Below are 22,519 nucleotides of genomic sequence, written 5' to 3'. Positions count from 1 at the left end.
ACATCCTGGTGTGCAGAGCTGACGATCTCACCCCGCGGTGTCACATTGGAGAGTTGCGGGACGGCAAATCGAGATCTATTCCATGCCGCCAAAAGAGTCATCTGGTCAGCTGACCGGTCTTGTTTCTGTTGCATATACGGACCTCTATTCATTCAATTGATTTCATTGTCATTTTAATCAGATAATATCTGGTCCTTTTATTTTGACACTGGAATTAAGTTTTCAGCGTTAACCCAATTATTACCTAGATCAAGCTTTTATCTGGGTCTACACGGCCCGTTGGCCTTGGTATTTCAATGTCAGAAGTCAGATCAAACGATGCATAATTATTGAAACTTTATTATATGGCTTCTCGTATGTATTCTGATTCATTAAAATCAACATTGTCCTGGACTTTCACATGTGCATAAAACATTTGACTGCCTGACTCAGTTGCCTGCCTTCTTCAGGTCATGTAGTTCTCCTCGCCCCTTCACCATCTCTGAGATAGCGGTGCCAGTTTCAGTTCCCATGGACTGGAATCCTTTAACGACACCTTCACGATCGCCAGATCGCATTTCCTGGCTCATCTTGAACTTGCCCTGGATCTTCTTGACTTGAATCTCGATTCCCATAATATTCCTCTTGAGAAGATCAACGTAGCGCTCTGGAGCCTCATCAACCGTCCATGCCTCGGGCCGATCACCACCCGTATAGCCCATGATTGACTTCTCAGTATGAGAGGAGAGATCGTGAATTTGCTGAGCAATGAATGCGCCAGCCTCGGGCGTCTTTGAGTCATAATAAAGAGAAAGCTTGCCGTATACTTGGACTGCAGAATAGTTCCATGTAGGGACGACTTTTCTAGTGTCGGGCTTGGTCTCGACATAGAATTTTGGGGGATCATAGTGATCATGCTGTCCATTGAAAAGAACTAGGACATCTTCGCTAAGTTCCAGGGACATTTGGTGGCTTTTGATCGACAGCCTCAATCATTGCCTTCACTTGTGGGTTTTGCTTGGCAATATGTCCGCGGATGCGAGGACTCGAGTCTTCAGACTCTTCTGGTACATCGAGCACCCATGGAACGTGTGTGCACTGTAGAAAGTCCTGCTCGGAGGATTTGAGGCCTGTGATCAGAATTCCGAGTGGGTTCTCGCGAATGAATTGAAGGAGAACCTCCGTGTCTGTTTCGGCGTGAACGCTTGGGAGAAACATTTTGAATTGCACAGAGTGTAATAGGAGAGGAGGTAATCAAAGATATCAATCTTGTCAATGATTGCTGGCGAGATCTTTCTGCTTAAATATCCTCGCTTCGGGATTTGTTGAATTGATAGTGGATTTGCCGTAAACGGTATGTCCATCCGGGCCAAGCAAAGGGGACAACATCGTCGCGACTAGATAGCACACGCTGTGAGTCACCGACAGAGAAAAAAAAATCTGAAATCTGGTAAGATCAATATCTGCCAGAGAGGATCACAATCGTCAACCTGATATGCTAAAAACACCCAGGGCAGTGGAAGTATACACAGACCCACTGGCTAGATACGGTTAGCATCGTTCTTGCGCACCAGATCGGGACTAGCCTGATATTTATTATAATTGCGGAATCATCCCGCATTTCGATCCTTCAACTTGACATTGTTTTGTGATGTGCAGCATGAGAACAAATCAAATTTAAGATTTTAACTGGAAATCCCAGAAAAGATTGATGACTGTTATCGAATTGAAGAAATCTTTAGTCTCAATATAAGCTGCGTGCTCCATGATTTTCGTCGTTAATCGTCGTTAAGTATCAACAAGATCAACTTTCTCAGAAGTCAGAACAACGAAGTAAGAAGACCTCGGGGAAGGATGATGGGATTTAGGAATCGAACTAGTTATTGAGAGGCTGGCCATCATTAAGCCAAGCCAGCCAATCAATGCTGTCATTTCCATCATTTCCAATTTGTCTCATTAGAGTATCAAAAAAGGCCATATCAGGATTCAAGTTCTGCGGCGCTCTGTCATCATTGCTAGCACTCAAAATATCATCATGAAGTTGTTGAGTATAATCCTCATTAGTCACCTTCTCATAGCCACTCTGACCTATGCCATTGATTTGGACTGGAAGATCATTAGGCTGTACAGTGCCCATCAAAAGAGCTTCATTATCTGTTCGGTCATTTGGTGTCTTGTTTGGGACTTCAAAATTGACATTTTGCGCATTAGAAGCAAAAGAGGCCCCTCCCGACTCTGTATTGAAAGCATTCATATCGGATCGACCGAAGATTCGAAGTTGAGACTGAGCGGCCTCCGCGGCTCTTGATTGTGTCTTGGCCGGGCTATTGAAGATAATTCCCTCCCGAGCAATGCTGATTCCTCCAAAGTAAGGGATTGACAATCGAACAGGATCTTGACTTTTCGGGCTCTTTGACCTCTCTATGGTAGCTGTAGTCTGCTCCATATTTTCCGTAGGTCCATCGGCGACCTCGGCCTCAATGTCCATCAAACGCTGCAAAATGGTCGAAATTTGGACGCTCATGGTATCGTCTTCAAGTCGAGTCACTTCATTCAGAATATCTTGCACATTTTCTATTAAAGCACGATCGCCAGGTCTCTGATGGGCTAACAAATTTCCAGTCGGTATCGCAGGGTTCTGTGACTGTTGAAGATATTGGGAAGAAACCCAACGTTGATTTCCGTCGATGTGCGCTAGTAAAAGAGTAATTGCCGCCATCAAGCCCATGAACTCGATTGTACGGCAGCTGAAGGCGATCCGATTAAAGCTGTGGAACATAATGAAACGCGAAAGTACCTCACGCGCGGAGTTGACGCAGGTAATTTGGGGATATTCATATCTTTGTCCCGTTACCAGGCAGTGCAGCATACAAGGCAAGTGGAGTTGAATGAGGAGATTGTAATGAAAGAGGTGATGAAACAGCCGTCGCATATCCCAGAATAATGCCTCTGGTTGATCTGAAACTGTGGCCAAATTGGGGGTGAGCCACCACTTTGCTGGCAAGCCTTTCGATGCCTTTTGTAATTCTGCATCCAATTCCCGGGTCAGGGAAAATTCTTGTAATTCTGGACTTAATTCGTTGCGCTCAAGGATTCGTGAGGTAATCACACAATGTATACGATCAAGTCGTCCCATAGGTGTATCGCCTGATAGTATTCTTTCGGAGGCCATGCTGTGGTCCTGGGTACTTTGTGGAAGCCCTAGCATTAAACACAGATAGCGCTCCAGGGAATTAATTCGAAACCAGACAAATTCTGGATAGGCTTTTGTCTGCTGATGAACGAGCTTGCAATGCGCCTTTCCTGGTCGGTGGAAGCCCATTAGCTGTGCGATAGTCATAGCTCTCCGCACAGAGATCAAGCCTTTTCGAAGATTTCCATTATTAGTATGATGCCAGCTTTCTAGCAGTAAACAGTCCAGTCCCTCAACGCAGCTAATGAGATCATCATTTGTCGTCACGATATTCATGGCTATTCCAGCCAATCTTCTCATCATGGCACGGGGTGGCTCCGACAGCCCGTCCATATCTGAAGCAAAATCTGGGTGAAGATGCTGTAAAGCAGTAGCGGTGTTGAGCATGTGTTTTGCTATGACAACAGGGTGAGCGTTGGGACTTGGTTTTGCGAACAAGTTCTCGAGAGATATTGTTTCGTCGAGGCAGTTATAAGGTACCGTCTGCATTTGATAGAACAAAGAAGATGTATTACCACATGCTTTCAGGATTTTCTTTATATCCTCCAGCGATGGTAAAGATGCGTGAAGTGTCTGAGAAAGTTTCTCATATTTTGCGTTCAAAATCAAGGAGATTCGGACATCTCCGGACATTATAGACTGAGTGCCATTTATAACACCAAAGCTAGTGATATCCGATCGCGAACAAAATAGCTCAGTATTTTTCTTCTCAGTATACCTTTGATGTGGAAGACATACCTCCAAAGGATTCAGGATATTTGCAGTCAGTGAGGTCTCAGAGGTGAGTGAGGTAGATATGAGAGCACCAGGGTTCCCATCTGCACCATTATTCCCTACTTCATGCCGATCCGATAGTTTGACATCGCCAGAACTCTTATCAAGTAGTTGCTCGATCAAATTCTCGACTCTTGCCATGCGGTCTCCTAACTGGAGGTTCCGATCTAGAGAAGAAGTGATCTCCTCTGGGCATTCTTGGCTAACACACTTCACTCCACGCCGACGACAGCGGGTGCATATATTGTCCGTTGGTTTGCTGAATATGCATTTCATCTTCCGTTGTCTGCATTCCCAGCAGCTACGGGTTCCCTTTCGTATCTTTCTTCGCTTCGCTATGGGCGTTTCATCAGTCTCATGAGAATTGATAGTTCCCTCTGGAAGAAGGTCCATCTCGTGGCAACCTCCAAGTGGCTGATCTTCATGATGAACTCTCGAATGGGATGACATGATATCCAACTATTCTGTATGAAAACCGAGTGATCAGACAGTTCAAGTTCAAACACAGTCGGTGGTTCTGATTTAGCGTACCAGTGGCTATCAAGATGGGCATGTGAGTGGTGAGTATTGGAAATACCCAGATATCTGGCGCTGGTGATCCGTAGAAAGTTGCACTCGGTCTATGGGAATCGATACGGTCTACTATGATTTCGACCGGAACCTCGGTGGACGAAAGTCAAGCGTGGGAAATCACCTGATCTCACCTGCATGATTGGGCGAGCACAGCCCCGCCCCCGGGGCCAGGCTTACTCCTCAGAGTCCCACTGTCGTCCGCCGGGTCCCGGGTAGGCCCAGGTGTACGCAGTAGTATACAGTAGGCCTAGATCCGCTCAAGGCTTCGTCCTCAACCTCGGTGGACGAATTCAAGAGCCACATATTTGCGCACGTCGGGGCTTTTTAGCCATAAATTAGTCGGATCATGTCAGAAATAATGGCAATTTAGATCTTATATTTTCTTACAATTATCTTCCTAACAAGATTTTACATTTATTATCTTTCACATCATCCCGAGAGCAACATCGTCATGGCTCATAGATTCAATGTTCTACCCGAAAAAGTCTCGGGCAACACCACGCCTTTCACTTTCCATATACCAAAAGATAAGCTGATCGAATTTCGAGAGCTTTTGCGACTCTCAAAAATTGGACCTGCAGCTTGGTGGAATCAACAAGGAGACCCCAATCTTGGAGTCTCGCGCGAATGGCTGGCAAAGGCTAAGGAAACCTGGCTCACGAGTTTCGACTGGCGGAACCATGAGGATTTCATCAACAAATTTCCGAATTTCAAGATTATCCTTGAAGACAATGAGCTTGGCCAAGTCGACATTCACTTCGCTGCGCTCTTTTCAGCAAAGAAGGATGCCACCCCTATCATTTTCATGCACGGGTATCCTTCCTCGTTTGTTGACTTCTTGCCAATGATGGAAATACTGGCTGAGAAGTACAGTCCTGAGACCTTACCCTATCACATAATTGTGCCATCTTTGCCCGACTATGGACTCTCCACCCGTCAAAGTTTGGATCAAGAGATGACACTGAATCGATCTGCTCGGATCATGAACCAGTTGATGATCGAGCTTGGGTTCCACGATGGGTATGTTGCGCAAGGAGGAGACCTTGGCAGTATGCTTGCACGTTTGATGTCCGCGCAATACAAGGAATGCAAAGCCTTTCATCGTAAGTCTAGATCTTTGAGATGACTTGAGTTGGGAAGCTGACAGAAATAGTCAATATGCTCGTGTTGAATGAGGGACAAGAGGTTCCGTCTTCCAAAGATCTCAGCCCTCAAGATCTCCAAACTCTTGAACGTAGTGAAGCTTGGTGCAAGACTGGTCTAGCTTATGCACTTGAGCATGGAACTCGACCATCAACTGTCGGATTAGCCATTTCTTCTAGCCCAATTGCTTTATTAGCTTGGTATTTACCCCCAAAGTCCTTATATATCCAACATGACGATCTTCTAACAAAATTTGGACATAATAGGATTGGTGAGAAACTTATGGAATGGACTGATCCGCGAAACAAGTTTTCCCTGGATCAAATCCTCAGTCTGGTCAGCTTTTACTGGTTTACCGACACCTTTCCTCGGAGTTTGTACCATGCAACCATTCTACGAGATTACATAGGAAGTAAGCCATTCCCGACATCAATGGAGAAACCTCTGGGTTATTCCATGTTTCAGTATGACCTTGTTGTACTTCCTCAGCCTTGGGTCCAGGAACTTTATCCTAATCTGATTTTCTTCAACAACCACGTCGAGGTAAGTTAAACTTGTGTTTATCTTTCGATGAAACTTTTAGATTGAGTGCTTACTGAGAATTTAGGGCGGGCATTTTGCTAGTACAGAGCAACCTGAAGCATTTTTGGATGACATTGAGACATTTGTCGCAACAGTCAGCGGGTTATTCAAGGCTAAATAGATCCAATGTTGGTACTATCTTGTTCCATACGTTCTACTCAAGGCTGTGGCCTATCATTCGTGGGAGAAGTTTGATAGTCCGAGTCGTCCTTCAACCTTGGAAGTTTATGGATCCTCCTTTTTAAAGTGTCAAATCTTCAAAATGTTTTCTACTTTATCATAAGTAATTCATTCAATATGTCCTTCCACTCAGCCTACCTTAGGCATCTGGGGAGGTTTACCACGGTGACCTAGTAGTAAATACTAATAGTACATAGCACTGTATACTGTACCCATTTGGATTCAACAACGTGGTGAAATATGGATATACATTACCTACGATAGTACTATGCTAACTTCAACTTGGGATGAAGATTGAGAGTGATACATGTAACTATCAGATGGGAAAGGGCACCCGATATGTGAGGGAACTTATTCCCACACTGGCAGGTCAGGTTAAACACTTGAAGATATTATCATTCAACAGTTGAATGGTCGCCTGAGGCAGAAAATGTCAAGAAACCGGTGATATCATTGCGTATGCGGAGCAAAGGCGGTGAGATCTAAGTGCGACAGGCTGCCGCGCAAGCTTGCGGCCGATAAGCTCTCCCCATCTCCATCCCCAGCGCTTCAAGGTTGGGGTGTTCCGATACGCAAACAAAATCTTTCCTAGTTCACTGTGACAACTTCAATCCGACTGCCTTGAAGCAGAATCCTTTTATTCAAGTCCTTTATTGGAGCTACCTCCTCACTCCCCGCAACCCAGCCATCCCTACCTACCATAATGCGTTGGAACATCTTCCGCTATCTGGCGGACTGCTCTCATTTGGCTTCGATATGTATCCTTATATGGGCTATTCACAGGAACAAAAGCGCTGAGGGTATGTTGGTTTAATATATTGTTATTGCATGGAGCCTATGATAATTCTTTATACTGACATGTTGCTTATTTGAAGGTGTTTCGCTTCTCACGCAGATGCTTTACGGTCTCGTGTTCGTTACCCGATACCTGGATATATTTTCTGGCTCAACATGGGCATTTTCAAGGGGAGCCTCTCTGTGGAATGTCTTGTTCAAGCTCTTCTATCTGACCTCGTCCCTCTACCTTGTCTTCATCATGATGAAGGTGTTTCCCCGGACTCGTGAGAGGGAGCGTGCATGGAAGCTTGGAATGTACTCGGTGGTCGGATCACTGGTGCTGGCACCTGTTACGATCGCTATCTTTGAAAGTGGCTTTTCCCACGGCTGGTTCTTAGAGGTAAGGCGCCTTCTTTTATGTTTCTTATTCTCGTTATTTTGCAAGGCACTGATCCATAGGAACAGGTTCTCTGGGCCTTCTCCATCGTTCTCGAGTCCGTATGCGTGCTGCCACAGCTACTTCTTCTGCGACAGACCACTGTCCCGACCGTGATCGACTCTTACTACCTAGCTGCCTTGGGCTCTTACCGGGCATTCTACATTCTGAACTGGCTCGTCCGCGGTCTTGGAAGTGAACAATCCTGGGATCTTATTGCGTTTATTTTTGGCATTGTTCAAACCGCCTTTTACGTTGACTTTGCTTGGGTATACTACTCTCGCCAGCGAGTAAAGCTGCGCAATGGCGGCGTTGTTGATTCAGATGACCTTCGCAAGAGCTGGCTGGTGAACCGTGTATTTAACATGCGGGGCGTGCGTGGATCTACCGACGAGGAACAGAATTTCCAGAATGACGGGGAAGGCGATGATCGCGCGAATACTAACCGTTGGGGTGCCCGTGGCATCTCCATTGCTGCAGATGATACTTTGGACCATCACAATGTGCGTGATGAGCATGATATCAATGATGACTTTGAGGGTGTCCTCGGGGATGAAGATTCCGATGCGGAGGATCTCGCCAGCCCACGCCATCATCAGAGCACGGTTTGATTGATGTGGCCATGATTCTGGTCAGGAAAGGATATTCCCTAGGCGTGAGATGAGGACGCCTTAAATGGAATATTATTGGAACAGTCAAGTTCCTATTATGAGGGAGTGTTTCACTCACGAATTCCCACTGTCACCCAGTGGAGTCTTATGAAGAGCGTGCATTTTATTAGCCTTGTTTATCTCAGGAATCTGATATCTATCCACTTGAAGTATCGCAAGATTATGCAAATGTAAAAATTTGCGAGAATTTATTAGATTCTATTACTTGATTATTTGTTTGATAGGTAATAGTTTCAACCTTTGAAGCGTGCCCAGGCGAGGTCTAGACGTTCAGCATTCTCCAACGCGGCAGCTTGGACCCCATCTGATATTAGTGGATGGCCTGGAACAATAGTAACAGGCACTGCTAGTGTATACTATTATACATGCATCGAACTTGAATCAGCCACCACTGCAACCCTTTGATAAGTTACTACAGAGTTACTACTCGGCGGATACATCCGATTCCATCTGAGCAGTAAGTAGTTTGTGCCATTTTGATAAGAAATCCCCCGGTTATTTATGGATTCGGAGTAAGCTCCAAGTCGCATGTCAGGAACACGGCAGGATTCAGGACCCGCTGACGAACTGTGAGAATTACCAGGCCTGCTATGCTAGGCCCCTCAAGTGTCCAGGTCTTTCACCTCGGACTGTCATCTTTCGATCTGAATCATCTGCAAGTCTATATGTAGAAACTCGCCCCCCCACCAAAACATCTTACCTGATAGAATTGATTCAGAATGGAACGTCCCGTTTCTAGCCTCTCATCACATGATCCTGGCTAGACTCTACATCTGAGCACTGTGCATTGTGAGGGGCCACGCTAGAGTACGTGTCCTTGCATGCATGCAGACCCTAAGCCCCCAGATCTCTGGGGTTACCGAACTTGGAAATCCTCGAAATGTTCTATGATGTACCTATTGCGACATGACACATCTGCCAAGCGACTTGAGATCCACTTGATGTAAAGTGCATATTGCATATCCTGATCAACTGGTATTCTTTCTCTCTGGTGTTTCTCCCACTTATGCACCTCGCTCGATCTAGGCTGATTAGTCTTCTAGGATGTGACTTGTTGAAATTCTCTTTGTTATTGACCCTTTACGATCAATCTTTGATCTGAGCCACCGAAGAAATAGGTGGTGGGCGCTTAACGGCATGGCCACGTAGGATGGGAGCCGTACAGGGCCGCATGTGGGGGGGAATAGGTGGCCCCGGCGTGGCCCCCAAAACTTGAACATAAACAACATTTTCTTTCTTTTTCTGCTTTTTCTCTTTTGGCCATCAAGCCCTTATGCAACGCCCCGCCTTGCGGCTACTTGAAATGAATTATTATTGGTGAAGGCTTGAAAGAAGATTCTTCCGGAATCTGCACGCTCAAGCCAGGCCCCCTGGTCAGCGCTTAACTATCGGACAAGAAATCTCCGGAATCAAGCAGTTCAAATCCTTCGATTCCTTCTCCCTGGCGCCGGGTAGCCCTTTCAGCCTCACGGACCCCGGCTTGCATTTTATCCAGTCAAGAGCCGCCGGTGATAAACTCCAGGGCCCCATTCACCTATGGTGTGGCCTTCTTCTGCCACATATCACTTTCGGAAATAGGAAAAAAATATTAAATAAATAATGAAAATTAAATTGAGAAATGAATTAGCACATGTGCAAAGAGAAAGCCTAGTCCCCCGTAGTACTCAGTACTCAGTAGTACTAGAAATGGAGTCAACATGGTGGAGACACTGCCATCAATGCAAGGATCCCAAACTCGTTTCGTAGTTATCGGGAGGTGGCTCATACCTTTTTTCAGTCGGAATACTGTTTTATTGTTTGTTTCGCAGTGTATTTCGAAATCAACTTTGAAATTTGACTCTTTGAAGCCCGAGCTGGTTTCTTCAGCCCTTTGATGAGCCCCATTCTGGATTTAAGGATAAATCCCACACAGCGCCAGGGAATTTCTTCAGAAGTTGGGGCGAACAAGATGAGAATCAATGAGGGGCTGAAGATGTTAAGTAACTACGGCGTTATACTATCTCTAGGGACTATCTCTAGGGCTACATTGAAGGTGTGGGACTCGGAGTATAGGGATCTGGGTACTAGTACATTGGAGCTAACGTTATACAAGACCATAAGCCGACACTAAAGATGTCGTTACTATCTTTAATGCTTTCTTAGCCCCTGTTCTAATAATTCAACTAATCAGAATTCGTATATTTCGGCCCTTTGCCTTAGTGAATCCACACTGCCCAGTCCACCCGCACTTATGGATCTCGGGCGTGTTTTGTTCTATTTTCGAATCCTTTGGTTCCTTACTGTAGAAACTCGTTAACAGCAATCAAAAAATTCATTCCAGTGGGACCTGTAATTCTTTATTCAAGGCATACTATCAGCCCACCCCCTTCATTCTCCATTTTATCGGTGTGGGTGAAAGGATGGGGGCGGGAAACTTGTATGTATAGAAAACGGGACCATTTAGATCCGCAGGCGCTTAAATATAGGCCCTCGACGTGTCTACACATTTCTTCCCACGACCGATTTCAATGCACCCACTATTGGCATCGGCGGTACTCTGTTTGTATCCGGATTCACTCTGAGCCTATAGTTCATCAAAGGAGAACGTTTGTCTATCCTGCCTTGCAAGGCATTCCAGTGTGGGCTGTGATATCGTCCTTTTCCAATGTGGACGACAGAGCCATCATTGAGTCTATATCTTATTGCTTAAACCCCCGCTTGTACCTGAACCAAGACCCTTCATCTTCAAGAAAACCTTCAGGTGGTGGGAATTTACTGTTCTTCGTTCAACTCCAACATCTCGAATACTCGCGCCGTCAACCCCGATAGATGCTAGATGCCACTCTTTTGTTTCATATACTACTAGGCGCAACCAACCACCACTCTCAATCAACCGCCTTTTGAGCTTCTGCACAAAGACCCAAACCCGTGTTTCATATCTTTCCACCATCAGTCCCAGCTCCAATCAAACGCAGAACACACAACAGTGGCCCACAATTTCAAGCTTCTAGAAATCGCACATGGTTTGGTACGACACAGACTAATCTGTGGGACTTGGAATCATGTCACACAATGAAGATATGAACTGTATACCAGAGGAGCTTGCAGCCTTCTACGAGAGCATTGGATCTGACTGGACTGAACTTGCACCAGTACGTTTTTCCCTTCCCATTGGCCCCCGGGGCCAGTTTACTTCTTCATCTTGATCCTCAAACTAACTGAGCTATCTTTAGCCTGGATATCAAGCTGCATTTCTGGGAGTTAGCTCTTACTGCACAGAGCCAATAGTCCCACCTTCTATGCTCACCCCGATCAGCCTACCAGATAGCGCATTCCGTCCTAGTCCTGCTCTCAGTCACCACTCGCAAGAATATGCCTCTCAAGAATACAGATATACCATTGGTGATGGTATGGTCCCACAGGGTCTTGGAATTACCGCACCATTCCCAAGTGATTTCCCTCGAACATCAGCTCCAACTGGTAGCTTCATCTATGCCTCGGATGATCTACCATATAACGTTGGTGAAAATCCCATGTCGCCAAGAATCCCACCACCGAAACGTGTGAAGCGCAGATCATCTAAATCACGTACACCATCTCGCGAGACTCCAGTTACTATACTCCCACACCCAGAAGGCAAAGAGCGATTGGAACGGGAACGACAGAACTCCCGGCCCCCTCCGCTACTATACCCCCGACCCCGGGCTCCGGGAAGGGGCCGTCGTGACCCACAGGCTGAGGAGGAGGATGCATTTGTGGAGGATCTAAGACAGCAGAATACGGCTTGGAGAGTGGTGCGCGAGTTATTCCGCGAGAAATTCCAAAAGGATGCATCGGAGGCACGTCTGCAAATGCGATTGCTACGTCGACGAAAGGAGCGTCTGGCACAATGGGAAGAGTCAGATGTGAGTACGTGATCCAAAAATCTAGTTTTGTCGTCATTGCAGTGAAATGTTATGGACATGATACTAACAAGACATTCGATTGATTCAGGTCCAACTCCTAGTCGACGCGAATGAGATGTGGGAGAAGGAAAGATATCGCTTCATTGCAGACAAGGTGAGTTTGGGGATTACTACGACGAACAAGGAAAAGTATATTGGTTATTGAACCATTGCGTATATGGACATTGGCTAATATCTCATAGATGAAAGAACTCGGCTCCTCGAAAGAATACACACCTGTGCAATGCAGAACACAGTTACGGCTCTTAGAAACGAAACAACAACGACAAAATGGGAGCGCATCTCCATCAGCCATGTCAGATCCACCTCATTCTCCAACGATACCGAGATCTCGAAAACGAGCGCGACCTTTATCACTTGAACCAGAATAACGCACGCATGTTTATTTTGCATTTAGCACTGGCATACTTTTTGCATTTTCATGGGCACATTCACGATTTATGAAGCATTTCACATTAGCTATCACATCTATCAAGATCATTTTGGCGTTTAGATGCATTCAGTTAGCGTTACATTACATTTTGATTTACTACAATTCAAATCAAGTTCTTTACCTAGGTAATCTACATACTACTAGAAGGTAGTACAGATGAGAAAACTTCAATCAAGATATACTACTCAAGTGCTAGTGATCAAGATTCTATATCGAGAACGGCACATCTACCTGATTAGGTATAGACATTCGGACCAACAACAAAATACGGTAGGTAGTGCGGAATCTTGAAATAATTCACATACGATATCTGGAGCTGATGCCGGGATTCCCGCAGTTTCAGTCTTGTTCCAAGATTGTTTGGCCCCCCCATATGATCCACAAATGGATTTTAGTTCGATCTATATTTATGCACGGTTCATACTAGACTGCATAATCAGCGCAAACGGGTCTGCAGGAGGCCTGTGTGTTTCAGCTATTTAGGTACATCGAACGAGTACGACTAGACTAGTAGCCCGCGGTAGATCATGCAGTCAACTGGTACCAGTATATGCTCAGGCTCCGAGTCGGTAGTTACTAGTGCGCGACAATTTACTATAATTAAGTACAAAATCTTCACCTATTCTAACTTGAAGGTTACCACTAAGAGTTGGAATGGATAGCTCAGTGGCTAGTACTATGTACTACTATCACATGGTGCTATGGATTCTATTGAGGTTGGGATTTCAATTTCAAATTTGGAGCACCACTATATCACTGGCATTTAGTATGTAGTTCCCATGCTAAAGTGAGTATCATCTTGAACTTGAATTGAAAATGTTCAGATACTAGGTAGTATGTACTAGACCTATGTACTAACAGAGTCATACCTTGCACATGTGGTGAAGAAAATTTGAATGAATCTTCATGACTTTCGTGATATTGTGTTTTAGTTGCTCAATCACTCCCGTAATCATCATCGCCGTTGTCATCACCATTGTCCTCGCCGGAATCAGAGGCATCCTCTTCCTCCATGACAGGGAATGTCAGAAGCGCAGCGATGCCTCCAAGTCCTTCAAGACGCCGCCCACTCTCATGATCAGAACTCAGAATTCGTACCTCACCTCCTTCGACATCCCGGACCCGATCCACGAGCGATACCCATCGTTTTCGCTCGGCGACATTTTGTGATCTAAAAAGTTTATTTGACATAATCAAAACACCACCACCCCGACCCACGGCTCCCTGGTCGACCGCAGATTCAACCTCTCGCGGTCCATATGTGGCCTTGTTCGTCTCCTTGCGGAGCTGGTCCAAGAATTCGTCCATTAGCCTTGTTTCACGGGCATACTTTGTGTCCGCGAGGAGGGTCTTGACTGCAGGTGACTGGAGAACTTCTGATAACGAGTTCATGTAACCCGACGCTGAATGTACGACCGCCAAACTAGGAAGAAGTTTCCTGAGAGCGGGTGTTGTTGTCGACGCCTCTGTCTGCATATATTTATGGAATCCAGAAGCAACAAAGCCAGGCGAAGCCAGTAGAATTGGCCTCACAGACTCATTGCTCGTGGTAGACGTAGAAGCGGTGTTGAAATCAATTTGTCGCAGAAGTGTCTCGAGTGTAACGCGATAAAACTTGCCCATTCCCTGTTTAGATCATTATTTATTGTTCACACGTCGAATATGCACGCTAGTATTCCACGCTCACCTTGTCATGATCTCCTCCTCCACCGCCTTGTCGTTTGCGCGGTACAGACATCTCCACTTTCTGCTTCAATATCGTCTGGAACTGGCCGATGAAACAAATATGAGCCAATCCCTCTTGCATAACAACAGCGACTGCCTCGGCACGGCGGTTGCCGCCCTCGTCAACAGCATCCTTAAGCATCTCCACCGCAATACTGTCCCAACCCACGCCCTCACCATTTGCACCGACTTCTTTCTCTAGAGTGAAATTTCGGTTCAGTTCGAGGTCGAGGGTGTGGAATTGTCCAATTTTGGTATGTGGGGTTTCATTGATAATCTGGCCAGAAACGTGGAGCTGCGAGCTCTGAGGGTCGAAATCAAGATTCCTCACACGAATTACGAGGTTTAGGTGTACTCGTGTTGATGTGGTGGAACCGGTATCTTGGACGGTGGTTACACGACGAATTGCACTCGCGCGTAGAATGTCATCTGGACGAATGAGATTGTAGGCGTGCCACTAAAGCAGACTGTATCAGTATATTGCTAGTTGATGGTGACGGCAATCGTTGACTGCATCGCACGTACCATGTCCTCAGGCTCCTCGGGGAGCAATGTGACTGTTCCTGAGCCATTATGCTCAATTTTATTTTTAACCAGACGCATGGTGCAAAGTTCAAGTATCGCCTTAGACACCCAGTACTCGAGAATCACAAAGAAAATGAAAGTCGAACTGTTGCTTTGAATCAGGATGCCCCGCCAAATACTGCCATATGTCACCGCCAAATTATGAGGCTGCTTATCGACTTGGGGAGATTGACAACGTCGTATATAGAAATAATATAATCGATTTCTTTACTTTTCTTCAGAGATTAAAAGCTGCAGTAGATATGCTTAACAATACGAATGAATCTGGAATCGATTGCTCCTTTCTAAGAGTCCTGCCCTGTCATCAATTCTCCGCGTTACGTCATTGGATGAAAGCTATGCTTCCAGAACAAGATCAATCTACATTTTATATTCGTCTCTTCTACCAAAGTAGACTTGAAATGCAATTATTTAAGTTATCAATTCCAGGTATTCAGTAGCTACTCCAAATTTACTCCAAAATTCGTGTATGAATGCGTCTTTGACATTCATTGAGCCCTCGGATTATGTCTGCCAGTGGATATAACTGTACACATCGCCTATCATCACCAGAAACTCATTGCATTTGCCATATTTCCCGTTTAATCATTGGACAAAGCTGGAAAGAGAAGTCTCTTTACATCATGCAACATCAATTTCATGAAAAATGCTCGGAGCCCCACGCTACTGGCCACTCATAGCCCTAGATGGCACAGCTCCACCCGTTGCAGAACGTTAATTCCGGTAAACGCGCTCGTCTCGTGTAGAAACGCACGGAAGATACGGAGCCGTAGTGGTCCGTGGGGTTTATCAATCAGTTTCCATGACTGGGTCCAGTCTTATCATTTAAGCTATCATTTCCCCCCGTTTCCTTGAAATCATTCCTTCAAGATAGAACAATCTGCAGCCATGGCGAATCTCTCCCTTCAATCGACTTATAAGCTGAAATCCGGATATGAAATCCCGGTGCTTGGATTCGGTGTAAGTGTGAACTTGATGACCATGTTTCCATCATGTGAGCTATTTACTGATTCCATTCTTTATTCCAGGTCTATCAAACGTATGTAATTCAAGTTGCAATGAAGACCTCGGCAAGGAGGTTGAAACCCTTTACTAATTCAGTATCACAGCCCCCTTGATGTCACAGAGAATGTGACGGTCAAAGCCCTTGAGCTAGGATACCGCCATGTAAGTCGTGGACTGCCAAGTCGCCTACTATATCTTTACTCACTAATGGATTCAAGATCGACTGTGCCAAGGTCTATGAGAATGAAAAGGAAAGCGCCGCAGCAATTCGCATCTCGGGGCTTGACCGATCAAAAGTTTTCTATACCAGCAAGGTCCCCCGAACCTGCATGGGCTATGAGAAGGCCAAGCAGGCCATTGCAGAGAGTCTCGCAGCTGTGGATATCGGTTACATCGATCTGTAAATATCCCGCTCTATCCCTTGGATTGAAAACAACATACTGATACTTGGAAATAGTATGCTAGTTCACGCGCCTCATGGAGGCACAGAGGCCCGATTGGGAACGTGGCGGGCTATGGTGGAAGCACAGCAGGCGGGTAAGATTCGATCGCTGGGTGTGTCCAACTTTGGTATCCATCACTTGGAAGAACTAGAGGCCTATATCAAGGGTGGCGCTGGTGGAGAGATCTCTGTTGGCCAATATGAGATTCATCCTTGGTGTCCGCGCGAGGATATCGCTGAGTGGCTGAAAGAGCGAAACGTTGTTGTTGAGGCATACTCGCCACTTGTGCAGGCAACTCGCATGAAGGAGAGCGTCTTGCAAGAGCTATCTCAGAAGCATGGCAAGACTCCTGCCCAGATTTTACTTCGTTGGAGCTTGCAGAAGGTATGTTTTTTATGATCATCAGCTGGAAAGATGAGCGACTGACTTGAGTTCTATTTAGGGCTATGTGCCCCTGCCTAAGTCAGTCACCGATTCACGTATTCAGGAGAACGCGGAGGTGTTTGATTTCGCTCTTTCGGATGAGGATATGGCTAGTCTGAAGCTAGACTCGTATGCACCTGTTTGCTGGGACCCAGTGCGCGAGATTAAGCTGTAGATTAGAGAAGCAATCTCAAGGATACCATAATTTTTATGGAGCAAATATCGAGATGTACTTTGTAGTGTGCAGGCAAGGAAATGGAATAAGATAAATTGGTATAAGATTAAACTACAAGAAGGTGCAGCCACGTGCAGCCCAATCAGGAAGTGTGTTGATTATCGGCACAACGTATCGCCGTCAACAAACCCTCCCGCCCGATAAACCAACAAAGAACGACCTCCAACTCTGCTGAAATACACATGCCTCAATGAGTGGGAATATGTCATCCACTCATACCCGACGGTGTTTCCACCATGCCCCCAGAGCGACGTCGGATCATCCTCGAAAAATCCAGCACTGTACGACGCCGGTACCAGCGCAGCGACCAACGGTTCAGGTTCACGGCTGAGCAGCTGAAGAGGATCGAGCGCGAAGAGGTACTAGACAAACGAGCAAAAGACATACGCGAAAGAGAAAAGAAACGAATTGCAAATAAGAAGAAGAAAGTTGAACAGGAGACCAAGGCTCGTGAAGAGGCTCGAAAACAGGGCCTGCCTGATCCATTCGCACCTAAAATTCCATCCAGCCAGCCATTACTATCGAAATTCCTAGGCTTCGCAAATCGAGCACCAGCTTCTGAAGAATCTCCGGCCAAAGAACCGATCGCTAAAAAACCTTCCTCCACGCCTAGCCCCGAGCCTCCGCTTACAGAGTGCGACGTCCACCACGATGGAGATACAGAAGTTGACAGTGCATCGGGAGACACAGAGCCAGATTCCGACTGCTTTGATGATCTAGATGAAGAGCTAGAAAAAGAAATCGCTGCTCTCGAAGATACGGGGGCCACGGAAGAACCAAAACCTCAAACCCCTGGTCTAGACTGCTATGACGATCTAGATGAAGAGCCAGAGAATGAATTTGCTGCTCTTGAAGATACGGGGCCCTCGGAAGAACCGAAACCTCAAAGCCCTGATCTAGAGTACTTTGATGATCTAGACGAAGAGCTAGAAAATGAAATCGCTGCTCTTGAAGACACGGGGGTCCTGAAACAACCAAAGCCTCAGACCCCCCGGTCTAGAGACAGCAAACGAGAGCTTGAAGATTGCTGAGGACGATGACGATGAATTCTCCGACTGCTCAGCATTCTACGACGACGAAATAATCAGAGAAGCCGAAGCAGCTACAGTTGCAGTTGCGGCCACTCAAAACACTCATCGCGATATCCCAGCTCCTCTCAATTCTACGAATACCAATCACACATTATTGCAACCACCGCCGAGTGGACCTCCGCAGATGAATAAACCCCCCCATAATTTCACAAAGTGATTCGTTCCGCGACGATACAGCTGATTATCTGGAAGATGTCTTCTCACGCGGCTGTGGTGATTCATTTGGAGAACTTCTCGGATTGGGATCAAAGCCACGATAGACCTTTGAACATAAGCATTGGCAACGACTTTTTCCACTTTGTTTAAATTGAACTCGGATTGGAGTTCTGGAGTATGGAGTCTTGGCAGTCCGAAGGGATTGAATCGGCTGCGGGTCCGACGGTCGGCAGGTCACATCCGCCCTCGGATAAGCATCGGGTTCTTGGAAACAGGGATCACAACGGTTGAGGTGCACATGATACCATGAGGTTCCGACGGATATTACAGTTTTGTAAAGGGTTCGAGATTATCAATATGCCTTTTACTTCGGTATAATAGTTTCCTGTTTTGGTTCATATTCATTGCCGCTTTAGGCTACTAGTACCATCCAGAATGATCATAATGAAAATACCAGTTGACTCCTATGACTACTGCCGATGTACATTCGAGTTATTGATCTGAATACAGTCCCAAATCAAACTTGCTCAGGTGGTCTTTAACTCCGAGTCCATATCCATGTACATTCAATAAAATCTGTGTTTCGCTATATGTGGAGCCAAGTTCATATGCAAGCTCGGGTTTATTCAGAATGTCATTGGTTGGGTCATTTTAGAGTGTAGATTGATATCATTTCCAAGATGAAGATGAACGGAGTTAGGGAATATCTTCGCATAGCTCCAGAAACTCGGTTTTATATGAGTTTTGATTGGTCTCAAAATATGGTATACGGATTCAGATGGTAAACTCCGACTGCATGAGAATGATATGGAATTCGAATTGTTGCCTCAGAAAAGATACTTAAGTCGCTTCATATCATGTCAATTCGTGAAAGAGATAATCAATCATCTTCATAAAAAGGGGGAAAAATTGGAATGGCACGTTTCACAGCCGAGTCTACGAGTGAGGAAGTCTGTAAAGACCTGTCCTCGGAAATCAAGGGAAGCAAGGGTAAGCTCTGCCAAAATCCAGATTGAACTGTCAGATAGGTAACTAACGCATACAGTGTTGATGACTGGAGTTACCCCGGGCAGCCTTGGAGGCACGGCAGCGATTCAAATCTCCAAGTTCGAGCCGGCCTTGTTAGTTCTTGCAGGTCGGAATATGCGGACACTGCAAGAATTGGACGAAAAAATCAAGTCGGAAACACCTTCTGCGCCAACTCGACTACTTTTGCTGGATCTTAGCTCTCAGGAAAGCGTCCGAAGGGCTGCAGAAGAAGTAAACGCTTATCCTGAAACGCTTGATATCATCATCAACAGTGCCGGAGTGATGGCTTCCCCATACACTCTTACGAAAGAAGGTCTAGAGCTTCAATTTGGAACAAACCATATTGGCCATTTCCTCTTTACGAACCTTGTACTGGAAGGTTTCTTGCAGCAGGGAGCTCCTTCTATCAGAGTGGCCAATGTTAGTAGTCTTGGTCACAAGAGAGGACCTGTCCGGTTTGATGATCCTGGATTCCAGGTATGTTGTTTGTCTCTATCAGAACCTGTTCTCCGATGATAACTGGCCTCTGGATTAGGGCGGTAAATGCTATGACAAATGGCAGGCATATGGGCAAAGCAAAACCGCCAATATGCTGTACTCCGTTTCCTTGGCTGAGAAGCTTGGAGACAAAGGCGTGCAGTCATTCAGTCTTTACCCTGGACGGATTTTAACTGGCATCGTAAAGCATTTGTCTATGGAAGATTTTCTCAAAGCTGGTATGTCTCTCACTCAATTCCTCTCCATATCCACAGAAATCTTCCAAGCAATTCGAACCAATTAACTGACTGTATATGGAACCAGGCTGGAAGCACGCCGATGGCAGTGTCAACAATTCCCCGAATCTGGGTTGGAAAACACCAACCGAAGGTGCAGCCAAACTGATTGTCTCGGCATACGACCCAACAATTTCCGGTAGGTTATTTTGGTGCTATAATGTCTGAGACAATTTTCCTTATTAACGAGCCCATACAGACAAGAACGGATCTTACATGGTCAATAATGAAGTGAATAATAGCGAGGCTGCAGAGTACGCTCTGGACCCCCAGAATGCAGAGAGACTGTGGTCGCTCAGTGAGGATCTTGTGGGTCAGAAATTCTTCAGCTAGGTTAATTGATTCACCGCATCAATTATTCTCATAAAATATGAAAAGATGACTGCGTAGTAGTAGGTATGGGTATCGAATTTAATTTGTTTAACCTTTGCTTCAAGTTCTGGATCGACTGAGTGATATGAAGAATTTTGGAATCACTAAGAGTGCAGCTCCGGTATCTCCAGTGCAGAGTTATGTGTAGCTCTCTTGCGCTTAAACTTGACATTCTGTGCAGCTGAGAAAGTCGCCATTGCAAATATGTAATTTCCCAGTCCACCTCCAGTAGTAACGCTAGCCTGGCACTGGGCTATCAGATCGCTATAATGACAACACAGAGCATCCGTGTCGTTCATCTTGTGCTGAAGGTATCTCGTTGTTTGAGGAGAACGCCAATATGCAAGGCTATCCAGAGCCTCAAACATGAAGTTGTAAATAATCACTAGACCTAGCCAGTAAAGTAGTAGCAGTGGTATAGTTGATGTATTTGTGAAGATAAGAACCGATTGATGAATGTGCGCGTCGGCTTGCGGAGAAGAGGACTGCTCTTGGATCGCAAAAAGAGAGTCGCCGTTCTTCAATTGAAGTTGGCTGTACCAGTCGAAAAGCTGGGTCTCTATATTTCTTGTGATTGCTAACATATTCTCAATTGATGTTAGATCGCAGCTCTTCATTTTCTTCTTTATTCGGTAGTCGTAAAGTGATTTAGTTGCGTTGAAGAGTAATTCGAGGAGCTCATCGAATATACCCATTGAGGACCAAGTTGAGTGAGGAATCTGCGGGATTATAACAAGATCGTTGATCCAAATGCGGAGAAACTACTGGGTGTTAATTCAAGTGCAGTTTTCAATATGAACATATTATAACTTTGACATACCTCAGTAGTATATAGTCGACGTAAATCATGTTCATTGAGTAAATGCTCCTTCGGAGTATGAGAACTCGTCATCAGATTATAAGCGGCCTCTACATGGATCGGCCATGCATTTTCCTGGTCTGGGATTGGATTATAAGTCTCATATAGCGCAAGAATCATTCCAGTGCGAATAAGATCAGTTGGATCTTTGAGCTCCTTGAGTCCAAAGATTTGCTTCAAAAGTAGATTATAGCAATGCCTACTGCGGTCTGCTAATGCAGTGTCTCCTTGAGACTTGGAGATATGCATCAAAGTCAAAGTAGATATGGAGGTCTTCATAATGGCTGACTGTGAGTCGAGAAAATCCAAAAATCTCTCCACCCAGAATATTGAGGATTGATAGGCATTGCCTGCAGATGTCTTTGGTGGGAGATAATCATCCAAAAATTGAGAGATGAGCTGTCTTTGACTCTGATATGCTGTCAGGGATGATTGACTTGGTATATGTGGAGAATTGATTCTCTCTTCGTTGTTCCTGTGTTAGGGTCAGTTCTGGAGTAAATATCTGGTCATGAGTGCAATAAGATCTATACCTGTATCCACCACAAGTCCTGGCTGAGGCTCGGCATCGTAGACATCCTGGCTTGCCTTTATCGCACTTTAAGTTGCGGATCCACGAATTAGTCTAGAGAAAACGGAGCATGTAGATATTCAAATGTTGACACACCTTAACCTTCCTTGTAATGCATGTTCGGCAGCTTTGGGCACGCCAGATGCTTCTTCCCATGCTGTTTCACTATGGATGAGCACCAAGAGTTTGCCAAGAAATTGCGGTCTGGTTCTTCACTCGCATGAGGTCCACGAATACATAGCGCAAATCAAATGGAACCTTGGAAGTGCGTTGATGAGGGTGTTATGAGGGTTATTTGATTAATAAGGCAAGGTGGCCGAGTGCCCAGGTGGTTAACTAAGGCGACACGTTTAGGTAATCCCTCCGGGGTGTTCCGAAAGGGCGTGGGTTCCTCTGATCCTTTCTTTTTAGCACTGTATAATTTTTTTTCTTTCATCTTTATATTAAGTAAGTAGTATCCCGGGGCTACAAATTTAATAAAATGTATCACATATAAAAGCAGAATCACCTTAGCACCTGGAGAGAGCCGGGTCATCCGATATTTGTACTGATGTCACATCACATCCA

The 22,519-nt window shown here is 45.5% G+C and overlaps 10 protein-coding genes across 10 annotated transcripts; 6 read left to right on the top strand and 4 right to left on the bottom strand.

Annotated features, from left to right (window-relative positions):
- Positions 1-428: 428 nt before the first annotated feature.
- Positions 429-1,197, bottom strand: N7483_000555 (FMN-binding negative transcriptional regulator; the record flags this gene model as incomplete). The annotated part of the gene is made up of 2 exons (XM_057083993.1): positions 429-896; positions 943-1,197. The coding sequence occupies 2 exons, from the start codon at positions 1,195-1,197 to the stop codon at positions 429-431; spliced, it is 723 nt and encodes a 240-aa protein (XP_056950142.1).
- Positions 1,198-1,855: 658 nt separating this feature from the next.
- On the bottom strand, positions 1,856-4,339 carry N7483_000554 (uncharacterized protein; the record flags this gene model as incomplete). Its single annotated transcript, XM_057083992.1, has 2 exons — positions 1,856-3,745; positions 3,911-4,339. The coding sequence occupies 2 exons, from the start codon at positions 4,337-4,339 to the stop codon at positions 1,856-1,858; spliced, it is 2,319 nt and encodes a 772-aa protein (XP_056950141.1).
- Positions 4,340-4,970: 631 nt separating this feature from the next.
- On the top strand, positions 4,971-6,365 carry N7483_000553 (epoxide hydrolase family protein; the record flags this gene model as incomplete). The annotated part of the gene is made up of 4 exons (XM_057083991.1): positions 4,971-5,622; positions 5,673-5,862; positions 5,929-6,205; positions 6,270-6,365. 4 exons carry the CDS (start codon positions 4,971-4,973, stop codon positions 6,363-6,365), a joined length of 1,215 nt encoding a protein of 404 aa, XP_056950140.1.
- Positions 6,366-7,127: 762 nt separating this feature from the next.
- Positions 7,128-8,248, top strand: N7483_000552 (ER lumen protein-retaining receptor; the record flags this gene model as incomplete). The annotated part of the gene is made up of 3 exons (XM_057083990.1): positions 7,128-7,224; positions 7,300-7,601; positions 7,661-8,248. The coding sequence occupies 3 exons, from the start codon at positions 7,128-7,130 to the stop codon at positions 8,246-8,248; spliced, it is 987 nt and encodes a 328-aa protein (XP_056950139.1).
- A 3,101-nt stretch (positions 8,249-11,349) lies between these two features.
- On the top strand, positions 11,350-12,623 carry N7483_000551 (uncharacterized protein; the record flags this gene model as incomplete). Its single annotated transcript, XM_057083989.1, has 4 exons — positions 11,350-11,439; positions 11,521-12,192; positions 12,281-12,346; positions 12,435-12,623. 4 exons carry the CDS (start codon positions 11,350-11,352, stop codon positions 12,621-12,623), a joined length of 1,017 nt encoding a protein of 338 aa, XP_056950138.1.
- A 998-nt stretch (positions 12,624-13,621) lies between these two features.
- N7483_000550 (putative translation factor pelota) lies at positions 13,622-15,013 on the bottom strand (the record flags this gene model as incomplete). The annotated part of the gene is made up of 3 exons (XM_057083988.1): positions 13,622-14,311; positions 14,373-14,867; positions 14,936-15,013. 3 exons carry the CDS (start codon positions 15,011-15,013, stop codon positions 13,622-13,624), a joined length of 1,263 nt encoding a protein of 420 aa, XP_056950137.1.
- Positions 15,014-15,883: 870 nt separating this feature from the next.
- Positions 15,884-17,041, top strand: N7483_000549 (aldo/keto reductase family protein; the record flags this gene model as incomplete). The annotated part of the gene is made up of 6 exons (XM_057083987.1): positions 15,884-15,955; positions 16,024-16,034; positions 16,105-16,162; positions 16,219-16,400; positions 16,458-16,827; positions 16,886-17,041. The coding sequence occupies 6 exons, from the start codon at positions 15,884-15,886 to the stop codon at positions 17,039-17,041; spliced, it is 849 nt and encodes a 282-aa protein (XP_056950136.1).
- A 296-nt stretch (positions 17,042-17,337) lies between these two features.
- On the top strand, positions 17,338-18,452 carry N7483_000548 (uncharacterized protein; the record flags this gene model as incomplete). Its single annotated transcript, XM_057083986.1, has 3 exons — positions 17,338-17,896; positions 18,190-18,208; positions 18,347-18,452. 3 exons carry the CDS (start codon positions 17,338-17,340, stop codon positions 18,450-18,452), a joined length of 684 nt encoding a protein of 227 aa, XP_056950135.1.
- Positions 18,453-19,262: 810 nt separating this feature from the next.
- Positions 19,263-20,483, top strand: N7483_000547 (uncharacterized protein; the record flags this gene model as incomplete). Its single annotated transcript, XM_057083985.1, has 5 exons — positions 19,263-19,338; positions 19,394-19,854; positions 19,913-20,093; positions 20,179-20,289; positions 20,350-20,483. 5 exons carry the CDS (start codon positions 19,263-19,265, stop codon positions 20,481-20,483), a joined length of 963 nt encoding a protein of 320 aa, XP_056950134.1.
- A 143-nt stretch (positions 20,484-20,626) lies between these two features.
- N7483_000546 (uncharacterized protein) lies at positions 20,627-21,660 on the bottom strand (the record flags this gene model as incomplete). The annotated part of the gene is made up of 2 exons (XM_057083984.1): positions 20,627-21,283; positions 21,343-21,660. The coding sequence occupies 2 exons, from the start codon at positions 21,658-21,660 to the stop codon at positions 20,627-20,629; spliced, it is 975 nt and encodes a 324-aa protein (XP_056950133.1).
- Between the last annotated feature and the right edge of the window lie 859 nt (positions 21,661-22,519).

Source organism: Penicillium malachiteum (assembly GCF_028827825.1).
Source record: "Penicillium malachiteum strain IBT 17515 chromosome Unknown utg000001l:1.0-8184562.0:1.0-8186909.0, whole genome shotgun sequence".
In the NCBI taxonomy this organism is placed as follows: Eukaryota; Fungi; Ascomycota; class Eurotiomycetes; order Eurotiales; family Aspergillaceae; genus Penicillium; species Penicillium malachiteum.
The sequence above is the reverse complement of the archived record's forward strand: the minus strand, read 5'-3'. Positions and strand labels throughout refer to the sequence as shown.